Source organism: Ictalurus punctatus, chromosome 17, assembly GCF_001660625.3.
Source record: "Ictalurus punctatus breed USDA103 chromosome 17, Coco_2.0, whole genome shotgun sequence".
NCBI lineage: Eukaryota > Metazoa > Chordata > Actinopteri > Siluriformes > Ictaluridae > Ictalurus > Ictalurus punctatus.
In genome coordinates this window covers 16,274,032-16,293,449 of record NC_030432.2, presented here as the reverse complement: position 1 = coordinate 16,293,449, position 19,418 = coordinate 16,274,032, and the positions used below count along the sequence as shown (strand labels likewise).

At 37.7% G+C, this 19,418-nt stretch overlaps 1 protein-coding gene across 2 annotated transcripts in view; it reads right to left on the bottom strand.

Annotated features, from left to right (window-relative positions):
* npas1 (neuronal PAS domain protein 1) overlaps positions 1-19,418 on the bottom strand; it is a 41,698-nt gene that overhangs the window by 2,691 nt on the left and 19,589 nt on the right. For both annotated transcript variants that reach the window (XM_053687414.1, XM_017490351.3), the window contains 7 exons: positions 9,484-9,551; positions 7,699-7,788; positions 4,254-4,428; positions 3,916-4,028; positions 3,041-3,237; positions 969-1,075; positions 346-493 (listed from right to left, as the gene is read on the bottom strand). In XM_053687414.1, the coding sequence (XP_053543389.1) occupies positions 346-493; positions 969-1,075; positions 3,041-3,237; positions 3,916-4,028; positions 4,254-4,428; positions 7,699-7,788; positions 9,484-9,551 (898 nt within the window). The remainder of the gene's footprint in view (positions 1-345; positions 494-968; positions 1,076-3,040; positions 3,238-3,915; positions 4,029-4,253; positions 4,429-7,698; positions 7,789-9,483; positions 9,552-19,418) is intronic.

The window sequence follows — 19,418 nt, the reverse complement described above, 5'->3', positions numbered from 1 at the left end:
CTCATAATTACAGTGTTAATTAACTAAAACACCATTCAGCCAGAAAATCTTGACATCCATTTGGTGTAATTATATATCGCCAGCCCAATTATCATTGTAATTCAGCCTGCTCGTCTGGTTATTGTCTGCTTTATGTGTATGTGTGTGTGTTCGTGATACACACATACACTCACAGAGACACAGGAGCTGAGTTGTTTGAGCCTATTAGCATTTTTTTTTTTGACACATTCAAGCATACACACCCCCACACACACAAACGCAATGAGAGGGCAATCAATGACCCTCTTCTTAAATAAAATGGACGCAGGGCAGACAAATCTCCCATGAAGCCATTAGAGAGCTGACCTGAGTATGTAGTTGACCCAGATGACGTTACGTTCATGGGGTGCTTTGTGGTTGATGGACACAGTGGCACACGACTGAACCCACAAATACCCGCCTCTCCTCTGCAGCCAGCGGTAGTAACCAGTCACAACCTGACCCTTCCTCAGCACTGATGAAACACACACATTAACAAAAAGCGTATGGGCACAAAAATCATAACAGGATTACAGAATTCAGGCACCTCAATGAAAGTTACATGCAGTTCATAGGGGGCGCTGTTGACAAAAATGCTGTTGGACTTTTTACGCTTTCATGCTTCTCTTTTGGATTGCTTTGGATGCAGAGTGACACTGAGAGCATCTGGCTTTTGTATAATCAAACTGTCAGGTTTTTCTTCATCTCCTGTTAGCTGTCTACTTTTTTTTCTGCTCTGTTGTAATAACTTTCGTTTCCTGTCTGGTAAATCCCGCACTGGGCCTCACAAAGACTTTCATTGATCTTTGTATTTGCTTACTGATTTCTCTGTATTTTTTATTAGTTTCCAATTATAAGCTGTTGAGACTCAGGCAAATGTACAAACAGTAAAAAAGAAAAAGAGAAGAAAAAAATAGTATCAAAAAAAAAGAAAAGAAAGAGAGGCTCACAGTCTTCGTGGCTTTGCCGGATGGTATCTAGGTCTTCCACATGGATGAAGTGGTAGCAGGTATGCCCCACCACCTCAGCTGGGCTCAAGTCCATATATTCTGAGATCCTGCATTAAACACATAACCAGGAGACAAAGGAAACCCAGCGTAAAGGAGTGGGGAAACACAAGGCTGCAGATCCTTGGGAACATTTTGTTTTGCCGCCAATGTTTGGGTCCACTTCTCCCCTTAGAGTCACTGCAAGTCAATAAAAAAAAGTTCTTCTGACTGATCACCTTTATCCTATGACGAAACATTTCTATCCTGATGGCAGTGGTCACTTCCAGGATGACCACACCCCCATCCACAGGACACAAGGTTGACTTAATGGTTTAATGAGGACATAAATGATTTAAAGCATATGCTATGGCCTTCACAGTCTCCAGATTTAATGCCAACTGAGTAACTATAGGAGATTTTGGAGTGACGTGTTAAGACGGTGCTCTCCACCACCACCATCAGAACACTAACTGAGGGAATAGCTTTTAGAAGAATGGTGTTCATCCCGCCAATACACTTCCAGATGTGTGTAGAAACTATGAAAAGGCACAGTGAAGCTGTTCTGGGGGTTCGTGGTGGCCCAACAGCTTACTGTTACACTTTATGTTGATCTTTCCTTGAATTTGTCACCCATCTGTATTACTAACACATGACATAAGGACAAAGACTTGATCCAGCACACAGTAATTTAATTTTAGCCAATTAGCAACTGACTAGTCTCTACTCCCTGAGCAAATTATGGTTAGATCCAAGCTGATTCAATGTTGGCCGTCCACACAGCAAAATCCCAAGTGGTGAATTAACTCTAAAAGTGTATTTTCTGCAGAATGACTTTTATTATCTGCTAGGTCAGCAGTTCTCCAAGTAGGGTCCATGAACCCCCAGGGATGCATGACATAAGCCAGGATGTCTGCAACTGTAATATTTTCTTTAATAATGATCACAATCTATTGCTATCTATCTACACTACCTATACTATGTACAAAATGGTTTCTCAAAATTTTTAGGTAATAGTTCTTAGAGTATGTATTTTCTTATGTTGGATCCCTCTTGTAAAAGGAATCCCCATTTTTTATGGACCTACATTCACCTTTAGTGTTACACTAAAGGCAGAAACCAAAAATCTTTTACATTTTTAGCTCTAGATTTAATTATTATACTACCTACTATTTTTTTATATATAGTTGTAGCAAATATCATTTAAAACAATTCCAGTTTCTTATAGGAAAGAAAGCTGAATAGCTTAAATACAACCAAAAATGGTAAATTTTAATCCACCTCCAATTTTTATTTAAACTATTTTCATTTATTTAATTTAATTTTTATTTTAATTAACATAATTGTTAATATGATGCAGAATGTTTAACTATTTAAACACAGAGAAGAAGTCTTTGTCATATATATATATATATGTATGTATATGTATATATAGTCATGTATAAACATTACTACCGACTTTCTGCTCATCTAACCCAGAGCCTTAACCATTGAGCCACCACTGCCCAAAACCTACAGTATTCCCAGGTGGTCTCTATCCAGGACTGACCCTACTTAGCTTCTGAGATCAGACAAGATAGGGCATTCTCGGGTTGGTATATCAGAGGTTTGTTAGTGCGATTATGGCTCTAATAAATAAATATAAAGGAATCTCTGGGTACAAAAAGGCTAAGAACCTCTGATACAGGTTTTAATTTGCCACTGAAGACTTCACAGTTCATATATTGTAACATCATACATAACTTACTGGGAATTTCATTTGATGAATTTGTTGAACTTGTGAGAAATATTGTTTAAGAATGAATAAGTTTTTGATTGTGCAAATATCAAGGTTACAGTCTGTGCCTCATTGGTGTTTCCAATGCTTTTGAATGAGCAAAAATGTCAGTTATTTATTTATGATTTTGTTAGTAAAAAAGTGTTAGTTTTGCTACAGACTTTGTAAAGAAAATTCATGCATTATCTAATACAAAATGTCACAGCCATTTAGAGCAAAGACAGATCAGTGTTCACTGAGTGGTTTATTGAGACATTACCTGTTCTCGCAGTAGGTGATCTGGAGATCCATGTTGACCCGAAACACGAACATGTGACTCTCCATGCGCACCTCATTAAGCGTGGAGGGTGGAAGTGTGTGAGCAAGAGCGACCAATCCCAGTGGCCGATGGAGTGAGCGTGAAGAGCCTGGGACCAGGGCTGGCCGACAGCGAATCCGGCCAGTAACATGGATCACCTGACAGGAAGTTAAATGAGAACCACAGTTAGTATAATTAATTATACCAAAATTGAGAACACTACAGAAAAGGACAGAAAGCAGTGTTTGAGTATATTGCATATTTGTTGCCCCCCCCCCCCCCCCTCTGTTTATTGTTAGTCTTAAATTTGTGGAACGTCCGCCATACAAGTCAATGTGATTGAGTAGTTTCCATAGAAACAATAATGTATTAGAACAAATACATTAATACAAAGGTGTCAAAGCTGCTGCTACAGAAAATTCATCAACATCAATCAGATTCAAGAATTCAGCAATGCTGTGAAATAAATCTAACTATCTAGATATTACTTGTTTTGTTGGACATAAAATCAACTTTAAAGTCATTTTTCTTATTTACTCTATGAGCAGTTATTGCAGAATATTTGGCCATAATCTAGATCCTGGTTATCCGTGCCCTCAATATCTATGGTTTTCCCTATCACTCTTGACTCACCTGAATTAAGAAGGATTGAATGATTACCTGATGAGATTAACTGGGAGTCACTGGATAATGAAAACACTTAAAGTGCAATGCACGGCCTTCCCATTACGTGAACAGAGATTCACTGTGAGTAAAGGCAGTATAACTCTTAATGAAATGATCTTAAAACTACAATGATTTGGGGAAACTGGGGCTGTATGAGAGCTTAGACTCACCTTATAACCAGAGGATTTGACATGTAGGCCGCGCTTAGTAAGGGTGGATTTCATTCGGACAAAGAAACCTCGCTCTACTGGTTCATCTCCGGATGACAGCGGACTGGAGGGGGCTGCAGGAGAAATGACAGAAGAGTATATATATATCGTCACACACATATGCACAGAAGTACCACCTGTGCACAACATGTCTGTCTTGCAGCTTTACTGAGATATTTACTGAAATGGGTCTACTTATAAATATAAAAAACAACAAACAAACACATAAAGAAAGTGCAAGGCAGGAATCAGTAAAGAGAAACAAACTAGAATACCAAATTCCCTCATGGTAAGGTTACCTGGTTCAGGTGTGCCAGCCAATGAGGATGTGGAGGCAGAACTTGAAGCACTTTCCTGGGCAGTCTGACAGCCTGCCTCTGTGCGGAGGTGTGGTTTAATTCCCAATCGCTCTGCCATCTCCACATGGTCTGCAGGATGTATGTAGTCAAACACACTACTGCCTGTTAATTCCACCTAAAAACACAAACACACACAGACACTCACATGGTGAGTTCACAGAGCATAAAAACATCATGTTCACATTGCTAACCTTTTATTGTACTCCTCTTTGTTGTCAATTAATGTCAGTCTTCCTTCATTCCATTCATCAGTGACCTATTTTAAGACCATTTGTTTGGCATTGTCTGGATTTCTTGTGAAATCTTGTTAGAGGTCATTGCATTTTGGGTAAGAGACTGCTGCATTTGAAAAACCCGTCAGTGTTGCTGTTCTTAATACCCTCAAACCATTACAACCTGGCACCGCCTATCATAGCCCATTCCGAGGAACATAAATCTTTCTCATTTGCCAAGTCATGAGTGTCTTAAGCCTTGAAAAAATAGTTTCATATAATGACTTCTCTTGTATAAGTGAAAGATTACACATGTTTTGTTTGTGTCTGAAAGCTGTTCGTTTATCAGAAATTTTAGAATATACATACTTATCCACTCTTACTTCTTTATATGCATTTTATTAATAAGAAAAAAAATCTTATTTAGAATAAAAATATACATGATACTGTATTCCTAAAAGTAAAAATGTTTAAAAAGACAGTAAGTCACATAAATGATCTATTAATTAATATCTATATTTATATACTGCTTTCAGAATTGACCCATAATTCTGAAATACTCATATTTATACACACACTGACATGCCTATACACAAACATGCCCAGACACACACTCATATGGAGTGACAACTAACATCAGAGATAAAAGCAACGCCTCACATAAATCATTAACCACATCATAGCATGACCTCCATGTAATATTCTATTTGCTGCACATTACAAAATGTATAAGCACAGTCAAAGTGCATAATAACCCAGAGTTATAGAACCTTCTGACACTTTTCTATAACATCAGCTCGACAGCACTGAACTAAGGCCAACACCTAAAAATTGAAAGCATTCTCCTATCCTCTTTCTGTCTATAGCAAAGTGCAACGCTTCAAAAGTTTAAGATAAGAGTATAAGATTATGATAAAAGTCACACTTTTGTTGATCCCCTTTCCTTTTCGAATATATATATATATATATATATATATATATATATATATATATATATATATATATATATATATATATATATATATATATATATAAAACCAATGGCATGGGTTAGATTTCATTTTCATTCCATCTTGATAAAAAGCCAGTCTCTCCCTTACACCCTTGTCTGCGGGACATACCCATTTATTACAGGATTAGATCCATTTACTGAAGGATTTTATAGGATTTTCCGCCGGCCTTCAAGGACACTAATGCCCGCAACAAAAAAGGAGCCGGTTGGGTGAAATCGGACAAGGAAAAAGAAAGAAAGAGAGAGAAAAAAGTGCTAGGGGAGGAGTGGGCGTCTGAGAGGGATAACAGTTGTGGAAGCGTGTGCTCACTAATTGAGAGGTAAAACGGTGGAGGTACTTCATAGAGACAGTGGGCATCAGAGACCTGACTTGGAGGACTTAATCTGGCCTGCTCAGCCTTTGAGAAGGTGGTTTAGGTATAAATTCTGGAAGGTTCTGTGTCTTTATGGTGCAGTTAAAGAGACTGGTGTTCACAGATGGAGCGACAGAAAATGAGAGAGGATGAGAGGAAGACGGGGCGGTGTAACAGACACAATAGAAAATAAAGGATGAGAGAAAAGGCTTTAGTTAGTGTAAGAGGAATAAGGAGAGAAAAGAGAGGGCGGTGGTAGTGATGGGGTTGGGTTAGAATGGGGGGTGGGGGCATGATATAAATAATAGCAGTGTCTTTAATATGTATGAGGCGTCCGGGCAGTCGTCCACAACACACTTTCAGTTTGGCGCTGACTGATGGGGGAGAGATGGAGGGTAAGGGAGATAGAAAGACAGGGAATGAGAGAGAGCAGAGAGGAAGAAGAGAGGAGAAGAGGGAGAAGGTGCCGCATACTAACCAGGCCCGGATCAATTCCCCACCCTGTCCAGCCTGCTCCACCTCCCTGGCACGGCTGAGAGGAGATGCAAAAAGAGCAGTAGCTCAGCCCCAGACCTCGACCTCCCCCACTTTATACCTCTGAACCTCTTTCTTGGAGCTCGTCCACCTTTGCACCTCATTCTTGGAGCTCCAAGAGCAACCAAATTATCTCCACAGGCAGCAGAGGACGTGGCCTGAAGCTGAAGGTGCCTGACCTGGCCTAATCTGCCTAAGGAACCCTACGGGCTAGTGAAAGGTCAACGGGGATTAACCAAGAGTAGGGGCAGTGTACAAGATTTCAGGCTTACTGATGATCAATTTAGGTCTCCAACTCAAACAGATCCTACATGGATTGATGACTTAGCTTGCTGCTTGTCATTCTGTGTCATCCTGACGTGTAAGGCGAAAATACAGATGAGGGATTGCCATGTTTGAGAAGAGTGGCGCATTCACTTTGAGCCATCTGCACATAGATAATAGGGAGAAAAAAAAAGCTTATTCTATTAATACATTCTACTCTCGCAGATGTCCAGACTCACTGTGCTGTTTGAAACATAACCAAACCAACCAAACCATGGCAAAGCCATAAACTGCCATGGTCCTAAAACCCAGCTCAGTAATCAGCTATAAACTGGATGACCTACACATATTACTAAAACAAAAGCACAGGAGAAAAGCCAAATCACTGAGCCATTCCTCCTTTTACGCCCACTCAATAAGTTCTCTCAGAGCAATCGCTTATTTTCTTTCCCCTCTACGCTATTCAATCCCACCTCCTAAACATATCTGTTTTCCCTCGCTGGCTCTCCACATTTCTCACTATCTGTCTTCCCATCCCCCTCACAGACTGTGTTTGTGTGTGTGTGTGTGTGTGTGTGTGTGCATGTTTTTTTCTACATCTTACAATCAATGCAGCTTTTAAGATGCCTATCGATTTGCTCCCGAGACAGACCCCAGCTCGCTAGGGCAACACTTTGATTGCTGTGCGAGTAATTACTGTTATTATTTATGCATCTGGGCGAAATGGCAGGACTTAACATTCCCTGTACAAGAGGCCAGAGGCAATCAAAGGAGGTGAGCACCTGGTGAGCGAGCGCATAACAGTTGAGAGAGAGAGAAAGAGAGAGAGAGAGAGAGAGAGAGAGAGAGAGAGAGAGAGAGAGAGAGAGAGAGAGAGAGGATATTCCTTAAGGTTTATTTCCTTTTCTCTTTTGCACAAAACTCCATGAATAACAGATACACATATATAGAACACACCGGGCTAAGTGTTAAAAACACAACCACTTGCGTGTGTGTGTGTGTGTTCTAACCTGTGAGAGGCCCAAGTAGATCGACACTGTCTCAGAAATGTAGAGGAAACGGCCTTCTTGACTGACCACGAACACAAACCCATCCAGAGACTGCAGACAAAAATGACAGGAAGATTTTATTTCTTGCAAAACATTCAGAATTTTTTCCAGACATAAATAAAAACCAAACTTTACATTGACCATGTGATCCAATTCAGGAAGAAACACAAGACCAAATGTTTCTTACTACATACACTAAATAAGCCCCAGGTTTTATTTCCTCTGAATATATAAGCAAATATAGAGACGTTTTCATAATTAAAGATTATACAATAATCTTTCATTTAAAAAAACAAAAAAAACATAGGCCCATCCGTCTGATTCATTTGCCAGACTAATCATCAGACACTAATCCCCCCCACTGCAATCTGTTCAGAGAAGTGGCAGTAGGCACGGTGGTGTGCGACTCAAATAATAAAAAAAAACCTGAAAGGTATACAGCCACCCCATTAAGAGACTCCTTCAAAGCATAATATTAATCGTAATAACAAGTATCCACAAGTGAGCAAGGAAGGTGGCCACTTTGTTGGAGAATGACTGCTGTTTTGGCGGCGACTCTTGAAGTGGCGGTAATTTATGCATAGGACTCGTTCGCTATGCAAATGAGAGTGGTCAGGAATTGTGGGATAGGCGAGCTGCCTTGAACCGCATGATAAAAAAATAAAGAGCAATTATGTAGTTATTAGTGACAGAGGACACGAAGGAGAAAAGAAGAGACGCACTTTTTTTTTGCTCCCTGAAGCGTTAATTTGATTTCTGTGGGGTTTTTGCTGCATGCCCTTTTGTAGAGATTTCGTTGCTTGTTTTCATTTCAACCCTTTATTTTTTGAGGTTCTTTAAACTACAGGTTATTTACTTCAGCTTCAGCCTTAAACATCAGTGAAGGGGTGACACTGTTTGAGAGAAATATAAATCTATATTAAATGGGTGTGTGACAGTACAGTCTGTTGTTATATCGTGAAAAGTCTATCTGAATTAATACTATTATACCATAATACCGTAATGCCAATTCCATTACCATTACCTACATCGGAAAAATAATATTTGAAAGTGCAATACATTAAACAATTTGATATTTTTCTAACAGTACAGCTTACATACAAAGAAAAATACACCGAGTAGAAAAGAAAAAAAAAATCATAACTTTTTTGATAGCAAACTTTTTTTCTTTTTTTTTTTTTTTACTAATTATCTTAGAATTTTGACTTATTATCTCCATTCTTGACATATTAAGGCAAATTCTTGACTTATTATTTCAATTCTCAATTTGAAATAAGTCAAATTGTCTTATTATCTCAAAATTTTGACTTACTGTAATACTGTACCAGGTGTAAACAAGAAAACTGTATTGCTGTTATTTGAAACTACTCATTGTTTAATTTAAAGTCGTTTAAAAATATTCTAGCAATTTCTTCACAAAGTAAATGAATATGTTCACTGTCGTTTGCAGTTATATTATATTGTAGTATTTAATGTTGCTTTCCTTAAAGTGTAAAGTGGCAAATTGTACACCAATACAGCAATATACTGAACACTTTAATACTGGGGTATACAATTATTACACATTAATATTCCATGCTGTCCCAGCAATAATTGTAACAGGCAGTGTGTTAGTGCATAACACTTAGCAGTAAATTTTTGACCTTCGAAGTAAAAAATAAAGAGTCATGAGTGGGACTACCAGTGGGATTTAAAAAGCTGGTAAATGAAGCTACATACAAACATTTGGATATGTGGAGGGTTTACCTGTAGTAGATGTGCTCCCAGGTGCTGCTCAAATATATCAGTGGCCAGTGAGTGACTGTTTCTCCGCACTACACAGCAGGACAGACACAAAGATCAGTACGAAACCTGGACACAGGAATACTTCCTGATACGTTTGCTTACACACTCACAGCTCTGCCTCAGCAGAGCTGCATAACTTTATTCTTGCTACACTGTGGGATTATATTTATCATCACTAACAGTTTTAAAGTCCAAAACGTCCCAGTACCCAAATTCTCAATTAAGTAAAAGTTAACATAAAGTAGACAAGTAGAAACTCTGTACTTTACTGAAAGTAAAAGTACAAGAAAGATTCATAAATAAAAATTTGTCTGCCTCAAATCCCACACTGATTTCAGTCACTGATGGTGAATCAGAGCTCCTTTCACCAAGGAATCTAAAACTAACTAACAACAACTGATTGATAATCTCATAAATGTTAGCTAGCATGGTAAAACTACAAACTAGTTGAATGCTAATAACCAGCTGTTGCAATAAAAATGGCCTTGATAAATTATTAGGTCTCATTCTTGCTTTCAAAGTATATATTAGGAATGTTCAACTCCTTGAAGCTGTCTGACGCTAAAAAGTCACCTTATAACTATACTTTATGATTATAGAATTATATGTTTTAAAACATTTAGAGTGAAAGTAGAGGTTTTTCCTGAAATGTGGAAAGTAAAAGTCAAAAGCAGGTACTATAGTACTGTACTGTATAGATATTTAGAAACCCTAGAGAAACCCATGTCAATCAAGTATAAAAGAAAAAAAATGCATAACTTTTTTTTGTTTGGGCAGCAGAAGTATGTCAATTTTGTTTTAATTCTTACCTCTTACCTTGTGACTTATTATCTCAAATAATTGACTAATCTCATTATTTTGACTTAATTTCAAGTCAAAATTGAAGTAACATCAAGAATTACCTTTAAGATTTAAGCTTATGTATTATTATGCAATGTATTAAGGTGTATTATGGCAAAATCCTGAATTATTATCTTAACATTTCAAATAAGTATCTCAAAATTCTGACATATTATCTAAAAAAATACTTATTATCTCAAAAGTTCAACGTATCTCAGCATTTCTTATTAATATCTAAAAACTTTGACTCGTTATCTCAAGAATTGCATCTATTTTCTTGCAGTTATTATGGCGAGATTGTCAAACTATGTCAACCTATAATCTTTTTACATGACATAAATAATGATAAATAAATCATAATGATTTACGGTGAATTTGATACTTTTCTGCCAAAAAATATTTCAAAAGGAATATTTGACTGCTTAATAGGTGATAGACCCTAACCGCTGGGCCCATCTACAGACATGGATCACTTGGATCACATGTAGCTAACTGAATAGATTTATTGAATAGTATGTAGAAAACCTATATTCTTTATTTTCATAGACCTATCATCATATGTCAGAATTCAAAGATAAGTCGAAATCTTGAGATAATATGTCAGAACTTTGAGATAATAAGTAAAAAAATATATATCCTCCTGCTACCAAAAATAAACAAAAAAAAAAAAGTGATAATTTTTTCTTTCCCATGCAGAAATGGGCTTCTGTTAAAAAAAGAAAGTAAAAAACTTATTGTACTTTGTTACTTCCCACCTCTGTAGATAACATTCATCATTCAGCAAATGCCCTCATAAAATCATTTTCCCAAAAACAAACTGCAAACTTGTAGATGACATGCTGATAAAATTCTTATAGTATGTTCTAGAGCAGTGTTCACCAACTCTGTTCCTGGAGATCAACCTTCCTGAAGACTTTAGCTCCAACCATAATCGTGCCCACCTGACCATATAATCAATGCCTTAAGAAGTGCTTTATCAACTAAAACAGGTGTGTTAGAAATTGGTTGGAAATGAAACCTGCAGGAAGATACATCTCAAGGAAGATGGGTGGCCGTGGCTCAGGTGGTAGAGCGGGTTGTCCACTAATCGTAGGGTTGGTGGTTCAATTTCTGGCCCACGTGACTCCACATGCTGAAATGTCTTTGGGCAAGACACTGTTGCTCCCGATGGGAAGTTAGCGCCTTGCTACCATTGAGGTGTGAATGGGTGAATGAGACACAGTGTAACTTTGGAACCACTAAGGTTACAAAAGAACTATATAAGTGCAGACCATTTACCAAGAAGATTAGTGACAACTGTTCTAGAGCAAAGGTTCTCAAACATTGCTAACAAGGACCCCTTTTGGTGTAAAATATTCATGGACCCTATTCTAATTGCAGAAGAGATTGATTTAATGGACATAATAAAACTATTCAAATATAAATCATATTATGGAAATATGTATAATATTATTTATTTAACAGAGCCAGTAGAGCTTGTTGGAGAACAGGCTCAGCTCAGCTGAAGTGGAAGTCGCTTCATTTGATCATATAAGGGAAGTATGTTCACACATCATACAGAGTTTTCAATCAAGTCAAATCATGATCATACTCATACCTAAAGCAGAACCAAATGTTCCAGGCCCCAACAAGTTTAAGGAACTCCTGTCCAGCACAGTAGATTCCCCTTTTCCTATACTTTTAGACGTTCAGAGGAGACGTGCATTCTTGATCTGGTCACATATACAGTACTATCCCATAAGGTTCACACAAGGGTTATAAAATATCAAGATCTGGCATAACTTACTGGAATGGGCGAGGAGGAGATTACAAAACTAAAGTGTTTACTATAGTTGTGTTATTTTAGTGTAAGTGTTACCCGTGTTGGATTACAAAATATAAAAGTATAAAAGTATGAAAATATCTTTCTTTAAATTTTCTCTCAGTAAGCTTTTCATCAATGAACTTTTCACCAGCAGAAGCCAAACAAATGGAATAAAATGTGGATTCCAAGCATTTGGTTCAAACTAACAGTATTAACTGTATTAAGATTAAAACTATAATAATTAAATGATATCTATAACTATAATAGATTCCCACCATCATCAAATAATTTAAAAGAATAATAATAATAATAATAATAATAATAATAATAATAATAATAATAATAATAATAATGACAAAATCCCTATCTATATGTCACAGTTTCCTGGAGGTCCTCAGTTCCTACTTCCTACTAGATAACAGAACCACAGTTCTAGATAACAGAGCATCTCCACTGTACATCATTTACACACAGTGGGATATCTAAGATAATGTATTTTAAAGTCAGTATGGTTAACAGAGATGACAAACACATGTTTATTCAGCTTCCTGCTACAGTCGGGTCTCTGTCATGACACTGCAAACAAATTGGAAAATCAGACAAGTAACATTTACAAGCAAGCATCTCCTTTCATTTACAAAGTGTTAGCTCTGTCTTCACAGCAGGTGGTGTAATGGGACGTGTGTGTGTGCGCGCGCGCGTGTCTGTGCGTGTGTGCTCCAAAGTGCAGGATGACAGTGTGCTTCTGCAGTATGACAATGTTGCTGTTTCCCTGATACCTCTGACATTTTAAATATTTTCTTGCTACAAGATAGAATGTCTCATGCACACACACACACACACACACACACACACACACAGATGCACATTCATTCTCCTAAATCCAGCACAGGATCGACTGTCGGACAAAGCCATAGTGTCAGAGTGGGATGTCCCCCTCCTCAAACGAGAACAGGAATATCAATGAGTCTGGTCCTTTCAGAGGCCTCAAAAGGGGCTTCACACCCAGGCCAGGATAACCTCGATGTGTGTACAGAGGGGTGTGCTATACAGAGCACTACTTGTTCCCATTCAGGCTCTCAGGCACCCTCGATCTAAACACATAAACACACAGTTTGGGCTGTGGCTTTGAGCAATGCTGCCTTAACATAACAACTAAAGAGGTGAGGATAAATCGTGAAAGCTGACTGATGGATGAGTCTCTGTTTACCAAAAGACAACCAACAACAGAAGCAATGATAATGATGTAAATCAATATGATGATCATGAGGAAGAGGATTAGGATGGGCCAACTTTAAAGGAGCTTTGTCTTATATCATTTTTTTAAATAAAAGAAAACCATGGCTTGTTAATATAGTTAACACAACCAAAACTGATTAAAACTTTAATGAAATATGGGAAGAGATGCAGAAAGGTTTGATATGGTGTGTGAGTTGTATGATGTGTCACAACCATGGTACTTTTTACCATATTATTTTTTAAACTAATACCATATATGCCAGTCTAAATAAGCTTTTGTTTTTACTTCATAAACCTGTTTTTTCATTTTAATTCTAAAGCAAAATAACATCACATAAATAATATACAAGACTTTATGCAACTTTTGTTGATTTTTTTTTACTTTTTCTTTTAACCACCTGGCCATGGTAATGTGGGAAAACAATATAGTTGTGTATTAATCCATATTTTCAGCAACATAGCAAACTGTGGTAGTGTCATAAGAGTAACATAATGAACATAAATACAAAAATAAAGTGGCTGTCATGCTTTTAAAAAAATCCTTAAAAATAAGACATAACAATATTATTGTTAAATATGTAACAACCTAGCCTAAAAACCACAGAAAAATGATAATAAACTCTAGCAAATTTTCTTTTTCCTTGTGTACTTTCCTTTTTTCTGTTCCATATGACTTTGTATTCACTCTCTCACCGTTCCTCTAGCCTAGATCCTATTAACCAAGTTAGAAGGTTACTATGGGAACTGTGACACTGGCCTTTTATTTCATTTAAGTTTTCTCAATCTAGTTGGCTGATAGGAATCGCAGGCTGATCCCCTGGCAACTTCTTTACAGGGAGGTGCTCATAATGCCTTAAACCCCCCCAACCCACCCCGACAATAGGGACAGAAAGGGACTGATAGAGAGAGAAAGGCAAATGCGAGAGGGAAACTCTAGTCACAACGTCCTTCTCTGGCGCAATTATGCTTTCATTCAGCCACCCTCGTGCCCTCCCCTCTTTCTCTCTCTCTCCATCGTAAACTCACTCCTTATGCGGTCGAACATAATTTGAGTGCAATTAACGTCCCTTAAAAGCCTTTGCCACTTTAAACGCTGAGCATTAGGGGAAGACGGGCATCTAAAGTGTGTGTGTGTGTGTGTGTGTGTGTGTGTGTGTGTGTGTGTTTGGGGGGGATACTGTGGAGGAGGGAAAGGATGAAAGTCAGAAACAGCACAGAGACTGAGAGGGAAAGTCCATTCAAGGAGAAAAGTAAGATTAAACAATGAAACTCACGTTCAACATTCTGAGTATTACAAAGTGTATCTCACGCAGCCATATACAGCTTCAGACCTGTGATTGAAGAAACTTCACCAGGATGTAAGGTGAAACAGCTGGCTGTGGTAAATGACTCAATTTTAATGAAGTACAAATATTACATACTGCTTAGAAGTAATAATTCAAGGTGGAGTCTCTCAGATTACATTTATATGCGTGGTGGGTTTTCTACTACAATATATGGCCAAAATTATTTAGACACATGACCATTAATCCCTTATGTGGGTCTCCCCCAAACTGTTGCTCCAAAGTTGGAAGCACACAATTGTATAAAATGTCTCTTTATGTCTCTTTTGCCCTGTGCGCAAAGTGAGGTCCATGAAGACATGGTTTGCCAATGTTGGAGTGGAAGAACTCAAGTGGCCTGCATAGAGCCCTGACCTCAACCCCAGTGAACACCTTTGGATGGATTGGAATGGTGACTGCACCCCAGGCCTCCTCGCGTGACATAAGTGCCTGACCTCTCTAATGTTTTTGTGGCTGAAGGAACACAAATCTCCACAGACAAACTCAAAAATCTTAACGAAAGCCTTCCCAGAAGAATGGAGGTTATTTTAATAACAAATGGGAACTAAATCTAGAATGGGATGTCATTGGTTAGGTGTCCACATACTTTAGACCATACTGTGTATTTATAGTTCTACAAATTTTTGTGAGCTGAAATACATTTCTCTTTTGCATGGATCTGATCCACAACCATAGTTATAACATGCTAATATCGGGTTACCCCCAATATGGAGAAAACAGTATTCGAGGATTCCATCTCGACTGCGACACAGTCACATCACCGTCATTTTGACAGCCAGTATCTGATTAAAAACTGAATTGATTAGGCCTATGTCAATTTCACTACAGAACATGTTTTTGTATATTTGGGCTGTTTGCCAGAATTCAGTCACAGCAACATTAGTTGGGTTTTCCTTGAGCGCCATGCTTTTATCCAAAACAACTTGTGGTAGCGAAAAAGTAAGGGATGATACAATCCATGCAGTCGAGGAGTAAAGGTCTTCTCAGTAGCCCAGTAGTGGCTCTTTGGCAGTCTTTGGATTTGAACTCACAACCACAAGTGATCAGAGTAATAGTCGGGTCTGCACTTATATAGCACTTTTTTAACCTTAGCGGTTCCAAAGCGCTTTTCACTGGTTCTCATTCACCCATTCACACACACACACACACCAATGGTAGCAGAGGCGCTAACCTGCCATCGGGAGCAACTTGGGGCTCAGTGTCTTGCCCAAGGACACTTCAGCATGTGGAGTCATGTGGGCCGGGAATCGAACCTCCAACCCTATGATTAGTGGACAGCCAGCTCTACCACCTGAGACACAGCCACCCATCTTGGAGCTAAAATTGCCACCTGATGCATGGCTGAATGGTGAAATGCGTTTAAGATTAGAATACAAATTATTAAATTAGTAAAATTAGGGATGCACTGAGCTTATACTGAGTATCAGAAATCAGATTGTTAATATGTTTGACATATTTTTCAATCTGCTGGTTGGATTGATATGGATGATATTGACTGACATGACATGGATCTCACACATGAACATAAGTCATAAATTGTGTTTTTGTCATCAGCAACAGACGCTCATATAGGTAGTCGACTCACTCACTGAGCAGGTGTCTGTATCAGTTCAGTATTGGCTATCAGCAGATATTCAGAGCTCTGTTATTGGTATTCTAGTGAAAACATAAAAAGGTGGGATCAGTTAAGATGATAAGAAAGTTGTTGTTTTCACTACAGGTTAGTTTAATTTGATGGAAGGCATGTCAAAGCATTTTTGTACACTTTTTTTGTGCACAAGTATGTGCTAATGTAAGTGTATGTAGCCTTAAAAGGGCTAAATGTGTGATGTAAAAGGTTTAAATTCCTTCATGAATGTTCACTGGAAGGCAGGCAATTCTCAATGACCTAAAGCTTACTTGTGTTTTGCCTAAGCCATTTAAACTTTAATCACTTTAATCACTTTACTAGAGTTCACTCTCACTACAGGCTGATAAGCCTTTTCGTAAAACACTTCACACAGTGCTTAACCTCTAAGCACAAATTTCCTGATAAACTCGTTCGGAAATAAAAAAGGGATATAACTGAAAGTCAGTAACAGACTGACTTGCGCAGGAGAAACAGTAATGAGTTTTTTCTATTATTTATTTTTTTTAATTCCCATTTTTTCTATCACTTTTTACAGAATGAGACCAAATGTAAGTTTCTATATACAATAAGATAAAAAGAGACAACCAATTGGATCCTTTTTGGATACAAAATCCAAATGTGGCAATGTTATCTCAAGGCAATTTGGTGGGTTTTTGTAAAAATTTCATACAAATTATTATAAGTAGAAATGTTATCAGTGCTAATCCTAGAACCTAAGCCCAATCTTACATCTGTAATATTTCATACATCTTTGAAAATAGCTACAAATTTGCTAATGTCAGAACAACCTGTCTTTTCTTACAACTCTATTTTTTTATTTTAAATCAACTTCGCATTCGTCCAAATATTGCAAGTGATCTGGTTGAAGAAATAAATTTTACTCATGGTTTTCTTCATGAAGAAAAGTCACATGTTACCAGTCAGTAGTACTATACACAAATGACAATGTTGTTAACTGCTGTATAATGGAGCGTCAGTAGAGACTAAACTAAAGATAGTGGCGGATTTAAAGGAATGATTACAGGATGAGTGTCACCCAGAGAGACATTCCTCCAACCCTTCCTCATCCTGTATTCATTCTTTTAAATCCACCTCTATCTTTAGTTAATAATGTGATCAGCTGTGATTTGAGAATGACAGGCAGAAATATATATATATATATATATATATATATATATATATATATATATATATATATATATATATATATACATATGTGGTTTACACAAAATTCTCTGAATGAATAGAAATGAGAGTAAGGATCCTTTTGAGGAATGAGTTTTGAAAATGTTCTTTACTTTGATTCATTCATATCAAAGTGTGGTGTATATTCTGTAGCCACTTTACACTTTTTTTTTCTTCTTGCAAATACAAAGAAAAGAAATACACCAATAAATAAATAATGCAATTTTCTATCTACAATGCCCTCCCTTAAGATTGGCACCCTTGGTAAATATGAGCAAAGAAGGCTGTGAAAAATTGTCTTTATTGTTTAACCTTTTGATGTTTTGTTAAATAAAAATTCACAAAAATACTCAATACTTTGTGCTACCTCCCTTTGCAAAGATAACAGCTCTGAGTCTTCTCCTATAATGCCTGATGAGGATGGAGAATACATGGCAAGGGATCTGAGATCATTCCTCCACACAGAATGTCTATCTTCAGATCCTTCAAATTTCAAGGTCCATGTTGTTGGACTCTCCTCTTCAGTTCACCCCACAGGTTTTCTATGGGTTTCAAGTCAGGGGACTGGGATGGCCATGGCAGGACCTTGATTTTGTGGTCAGAAACCATTTTTGTGTTGATTTTGATGTATGTTGTGGATTATTGTCCTGCTGGAAGATCTAACCATGGCCCATTTTAAGCTTTCTGGCAGAAGCAGTCAGGTTTTCATTTAATATCTGTTGATAGAGTCCATAATGCCATGTATCCTAACAAATTGTCCAGGTCCTCTGGCAGAAAAACAGCCCCAAAACATTAAAGAGCCACCACCGTATTTAACCGTGGACATGAGGTACTTTTCTATATGGCTACCTCTCTGTGTGTGCAAAACCACCTCTGGTGTTTATTGCCAAAAAGCTCTATTTTGGTTTCATCTGGCCATAGAACCTGATCTCATTTGAAGTTCCAGTAGTGTCTGGCAAACTGAAGATGCTTGAGTTTGTTTTTGGATGAGAGTAGAGGCTTTTTTTCTCGAATCCCTTCCAAACAACTTGTGGTGATGTAGGTGACTTCAGATTGTAGCTTTGGATATTTTCTGACCCCAAGACGCAACTAACTTCTGCAATTCTCCAGCTGTGATCCTTGGAGATTTTTTGGCCACTCGAACCATCCTCTTCACAGTGCACTGAGACGATATAGACACACGTCCAATTCCAGGTTGATTCATAACATTTCCAGTTGACTGGAACTTCTTAATTTTTGCCCTGATGGTAGAAATGGGCATTTTCAATGCTTGTGCTATTTCCTTATAGCCACTTCCCATTTTGTGAAGCTCAACAACTTTTTGCCGCACATCACAGCTATATTCCTTGGTTACCTCTTTGGGTACTTCCTTACCCACTGTTATGAATGACTAAGGGTTACCTCATATTTATACCCCTGTGAAACAGGAAGTCAATAGTTGAACAATTTCCTGTTCCTAGTCACCCAGGTGTACTAAAATGTTTTAAAATATCAATGGGAATTTACTTAATTTTTTCTCATATGAATTCATAGGGGTGCCAATAATTGTTGTACACCTATATTTAACAAATATATATTTTTGGATACACCTGTGTTTTTGTTAACAAAAGATCAAAAGGTTCAACAATGAAGACAACTTTTCACAGCCTTCTTTGCTCATATTTACCAAGGGTGCCAATATTAGTGGAAGGCACTGTATTCTATGCAATTCTATAAATTACATCCTATATACAAGAGTGACACCAGCACACACAACATGACAGCTGTGTTTTAGCTAATCAGAGCAGTGTGGAACATACAGCTTATGGAAATTCATATGAAAAGCTTATACTTTTTTTAATGAATATTTCACTTT